Genomic DNA, 5,586 nt, shown 5'->3' with positions numbered 1-5,586 from the left:
AGGAATTATGTGGGTGAGTTACGCACGTTGAGGTTTAGAGCTGCTGACATTTTCCTGGCTGTTTCTATTTTTAAGATGAGGTAGAATAAAAAATAGTAAACATTCAATTTCTATATCATACAATATACACTGCAACATTTTCAGTGCAGTCTGTAGAATAAAAAATAGTAAACATTCAATTTCTGTATCATACAATATACACTGCAGCATTTTCAGTGCAGTCTGTAAGTTGGAGACACAGCTGACTTTAGGATTTGGGGTGATGAATTTGAATTCTAAGCCCATCTCTGTTCTCTCTCCCTTATGACACTGATAGTCAACTTGTACTGTCTGTCTCCCACTGTAAAATGCAGCTACTACTTTACCGTGTCAGAATTCTATGCAAGTGATTACCTGTGAAGTGTTCTGGAAACAAAGATCAGTAATGTACCACTGCTCACTGTTATGGTTGTTCAGAAGAGTAAGAATGCAAATTGTTTTCTGCACTATATGAAATGGAGATAACATGCTAATGCTCCTCTTTTTTATACCTGTGAGGTTCATATAGATTTTATCCTGTAACTAACAAACCCTCCTATCTCTTCCTGTAACATAGAGCTGAAAAGTGCTGCCGAGGAACCAGAACCTCCAAGAGCTACTGCAGCAAGCAGAAAGGTCGAGGTTGTCATCCAGGAGAGAAGAGATACAAAGCCTGGTGTGCCTTATGTCCGAGAGTGGGATAAAGGCAAAGGTAAGGAAATGTAGATTCAGGAACATTGTTGGGAAACAGTGTGCACACTGCTACTTTCATTTCTGTTTTGGGACAAAGTAGGTGAGACTGAGAAGCAATGAAATCCTTTCTGCCTTGGTATGAGTGACTGTGTAGAGTCCAGGGCAGTGACTGACGAGGCTGCCTTGATGCCAGTAACTGCTGTAATGTTCCCATAATTTTTTCTTCTATACCAGTTATTCCATTTCTGGATGATCCAGACAGGTTGACAGAATGACAAATTCCATAGTTCATAAGATTTACTGTCTTTCAGTATGAGCTTTTCTTGATGTACTTCGTGGTTTGTGCCAGATAATGGCAGGATGTGCTACACAGGCAGGTACAGGATGATACTGAAAGATGATGATACATCATTTTGAGGGGAAACTGTGGTTCCATTAAAACCTAGACTTTAGATCCTACATGTTAATTACTTATCCTGCCTGGCACTGTTGTTTTCCTACGGCTGAGGAATCCTGGTACTGACACCCAAGCAGCACTGAACTATGCAGCAGATACTACACTCAGAAAGCAGAGGACAGCTTACTCTAAAATGCAGAGTGAAATAACTGTGGTTCACTGAAGGCATCTCCACTAGATTCTCATATTTCTATATAGTACTAGGTGAAAAAGTAACTTGAGGTGGCTTTACACAGTTGCATCTTCTCTGTTTCCTAATTTATTTTCTGACTGATCTTCGCACCCTGAAATCTCTGCTAAATCTGCCATTTTCCTGTTTCTAACAGAACTGATGTTTGGACTATGGGAAAAGAAACAGGAAGAACTTAGAGATGAGCGAGATCCAGAATTTGCACCACCCTCTGATTACTATTTGGGACAAAAGAAAGATGATAGTTACAGAAGTTGGAATTTGAGCAGTCCTGAAACCTCCTCTGAAAAACTGGAAACGGAGAGAGCACAGAACCAACAGATGCCATCAGCACAGGGCAATGGCAGCAGTGCTGGAGATGTGCCCCCATCAGCACAGGCTTCCAACAGCAAAGCTCAGGATAATCCAGGGTCAGCAGAGACTGGTGGCCGTGACACCCAGGGGGTGTCGTCATCAGGGGAGGATGACAGCAGTGATGAGGACATGCTGCCACCAGCACAGCCTTATGGCTATGGACCCCGAGGTGTGCCCCCACCTGTGTGCCCGTACGGATACGGTGCCAGAGCTGTGCCACCACCCATGCAGGGTTACGGCTACGGTGCCCACGGAGGAACCTTCCCAGTGCAGCCTTACGGCTACGGAGCACCAGGGGTGGGACCACCGATGCACAGTTACGGCTACGGCGCCCATGAGGTGCCCTTTTCCATGCAGCCTTATGGCTATGGCACCCAGGATGTGCCACCAGGAATACACACCTGTGGCTGCAGCACTCAGGATGTGCCACCTGGAATACACACCTGTAGCTGCAGTGCCCAGGATGTGCCACCAGGAATACACACCTGTGGCTGCAGCACTCAGGATGTGCCACCTGGAATACACACCTGTGGCAGCAGCAGTGCCCAAGATGTGCCACCACCAGGAACCCAGGCCAGTGGCACCCAGGATGTGGCACCTGCAGTGCAGACTGACAGCAGTGACACTGCACATCAGGAACCACTCTACCAAAGCTTAGATGATATGTTGTCCTATTACAGACAAGTGACTTGAGCTGAGTGAAGAAATAAGCAAGAATTACGATCTAAGGAACTGAAATAGAATTGTCTTCTCAGCAAGAATATTATTTTCCCACATGTGGGAAAAATGAGTTTCTGTAAGTAGATGACAGTAAATCTCCCGGACGCCTAAGCTGTTCTACATCACAGCTGCATTTTTTCCCTGTTGGTGCTTTTATTATTTTTCCCTATTTACTAAAATTACATGTTTTCTTTGGCAGTACTTACTTAGTTTAATACAGGTTTAACTTTATCTCTTTTCCTCTTACACCTGAACTCTCAGGTATATTAATGGCTTTTTTTTTGAGAGAGAGAGAAACTCTTCCTTTCCTCTGTCACTCCCCAGCTGGGTTGTGGTTTGGAGCTGCTGCAAGTTCAGTGATATATCTAGAAACAGCATGGAAATGGCAGTCCCTCTGCTGCCAAATACAGAATGATTTTAGGAAATCTGTTACCTACTTTATCTCCTGCCTTTAGGAAGTGCAGAGTATTATCTAGTGAAGAGTGGTCGTAATGGCTTCTGCATTCCTAAGGTCTGTACATAACTCAGAATTCTGCAGCACATTAGAGTGGAGAGAGGCATTGCAGAATCGATAAATAGTGATGGTTAGTCTAAAAATACACACTTCACTGAAGTAGAAGTCTTGACATCTGAAACTACTGTCTTGCTGGGTTACAAAATGCTCTCATAATTCTCTAACTGCATTTTTCTTGCATCATCTGTTATATTTATGGTTTTATTTAATACTTGTTTTTTTCAATAGCTGTGATACTGGAGTCATTCTGTATAGAACCAGACCAACCTCTACCAGACAACCTTTTATTTCAGCATCTTAGAAATGAGAATAATACTTACCATGTAGAAGCCTTTTATTTCTGAAGGTCATTTAAATCCCTCCACTTGTATTTTAAAAGCTCATACAAGGATAAGACCTAGAAAAGCAAGTTGGAATGGGCAATTTCATGGATTGCTGAATGACAGTGATAATGTCAAAATAGTGAACATTTGAATGCAACAGTGAACTGGCCAAAGAGACAGAGCTGGTGTGCTCCTCTTGTGTGCTCCAGTCAGACCTCAGGGTGCTCTGCAAAGCCTGGTGAACAGTGACATGTTCAAGGTGACTCTGCAAGCTTAGCAACATGCAGAACACATTCTCTGTGTTCAAACTCTGATTTAACCTCAGCTCCTACATCCCTGGCTTTTGCAGAGGAATTTGCAGAGCAGGAATAACACCTCACAGGAGGAATAACACCCCCTGCAAAGAGCACCAGTGGTACCAGTTTAAAGTCACAAAATCCTCCAATCTTTTATCCTTACCAAATGGCTAAGACACTGGAGCTTTAGGATAGCTTTGAGTTTCTGTTTCTCTCAACAGGTCTAGAACTTGAGGACAGTGTGGCGCTGTCCATGGCCACATCCACCTGAAATGCACAGAAGGCAGAACAGCAGCTCGTTGGTTTGGCTGCTGCTGGCACTGACTTCAGCTCAGCTGAAGTACACACACATTAGGGTGTGTCTTTCTTCCTTTCCTTAAATCTCTTCAGTGTGAGTAAAGAACCTGAAAATAAGTAAGGATGGTATACTAATAACTTAAAGAGGAAGATGTTACAAAGCCATCTGTTTTTACCAAATGTGACAGCATCAATGCAGGTTTTTTTCCTCTCATAAATTGAGTACAATCTCAGGTTAGTCACTACCCATGAGATGGCAGTCCAGTCTTACCAATTTTCTATAAGAAATTCTGCCAGTATATCCCTATTTTCTGCTATTTATTTCAAAGGAGCATTGAAGTAGTCTCTGATGACCCTGATTTGCGTACGTGTTAAATGCTGTCACCTCACATTGAATTTTGAGTCTAGATCAGCTGTGTTGTGTTTTAGCAGCTCCCTTCCACAAGAATAAGAAGTAGCCAAAACAGATTTCAAATGGGCCTAGTTAACAAAGCAGTGTTCTGTCACCTGCAGTGCCACCAGTTGTTGAACTGGTGCATGGAAATGGATGTAAAATGTTGGGATGTTTCATGAAGAAGTGTTGGTTGCCACAGAGAGCAAGGCAAAAACTAATTGCTAACCTAGAGTTATTTGTGAACACCCTACAACTTCTTCAGGGTACCAAGCTACTTTGAGTAAATTTCCTAGATATCCACCACCAGGTTCCAGTGCTGTGCCTTGCCAGGGGATCACCCCCTTTGTCCTCATGCTTACATGGTACAGGAACTTGTGACATCATGTTGACAGAAGTGACTCCATCCTGACTGTCATGTTCAATCTGTTGAATTAGGGCAGCCTGGTTGTTCCTGCAGGAGCACAGGAAATAAAGGAAATACCTTGTTCAGATTCCTCCCATCTGTCTGGGAAGGCTTTGCTCAAATGATGTAACTTCTGTGCACGTGAGTGTACAGTAAGTCTGGACTCAGAACAGCTTACCTGTACATTGGAACAAACTCTGGGATAAACATGTAAGATTTCACTTGTAATGAGCCATTTCCATGCATGAGGCAGGGGAATATGCCCTACCTCTATGCCCCTAGAAGATGGGGGTCCAAATGGTACCATTAGAGTTTGGAGAACAGGGAAGTGGAAGATGGAGCTTGGCAGAGCTGCTCAAGGTTGCAAAGGAATCACTAGCCCATGCTGACTTAGACCCAGGAGCTGTGCTTAAACTGCTGTTGAATCTCTGTCGTATCATGTTCCTCTTTCTAATGGTTTGTTTGTTTAAGGCAGCTGTGGGAGGAAGGATCAACTGGAATATAAAAGCATGAGAAACTGCCCGGAGTGTTTTGAAGGTTGCTGGGCAGTGCAGTGAACCATTTTAGAATGTTTTGGGTTGTGTACTTCATGCTTTCTTAGCTGTTCTCAGCCTAGGATCACAGTACATCACAATTAATTAAGCCTCAGAATGTTCTGAAGTAAGATTATATCCCTAACCCCATTTTGCAGAAAGAAGAAAACTGGAATGCAAAATGTCTTATGCAAGGTCACAAAGCAAGTCAGTGGCAGAGCAGAAGTTCACACCCAGTTCTCCAGGCTAGCTTAGGCCAGAGAAGCTTCCTACTTGAGACCTCACATGAATCAGCATCTGGAAGCCATTCAGAGCAGGGTATGATTCCCATGGAGCTGAACCAGCTCTAAAGAGTGGCCAAAATCCTTCAAAACAGACCTTGAGTTGAATTCAG

General features: G+C 43.4%; 1 protein-coding gene across 1 annotated transcript in view; it reads left to right on the top strand.

The window, feature by feature from the left end:
* Positions 1-2,405, top strand: part of CCDC174 (coiled-coil domain containing 174) — a gene marked incomplete at its 5' end in the record, with an annotated part of 9,543 nt that extends 7,138 nt beyond the window's left edge. Inside the window, 2 exons of the mRNA XM_009073137.1 lie at positions 596-730; positions 1,495-2,405. Of these exons, the coding sequence (XP_009071385.1) occupies positions 596-730; positions 1,495-2,405 (1,046 nt within the window). The remainder of the gene's footprint in view (positions 1-595; positions 731-1,494) is intronic.
* Between the last annotated feature and the right edge of the window lie 3,181 nt (positions 2,406-5,586).

The sequence above is a fragment of the Acanthisitta chloris genome, unplaced genomic scaffold (genome assembly GCF_000695815.1).
Source record: "Acanthisitta chloris isolate BGI_N310 unplaced genomic scaffold, ASM69581v1 scaffold21640, whole genome shotgun sequence".
Lineage (NCBI taxonomy): Eukaryota > Metazoa > Chordata > Aves > Passeriformes > Acanthisittidae > Acanthisitta > Acanthisitta chloris.
Note: the sequence above shows the minus strand (reverse complement) of the source record. Positions and strands in the feature narration are given on the sequence as shown.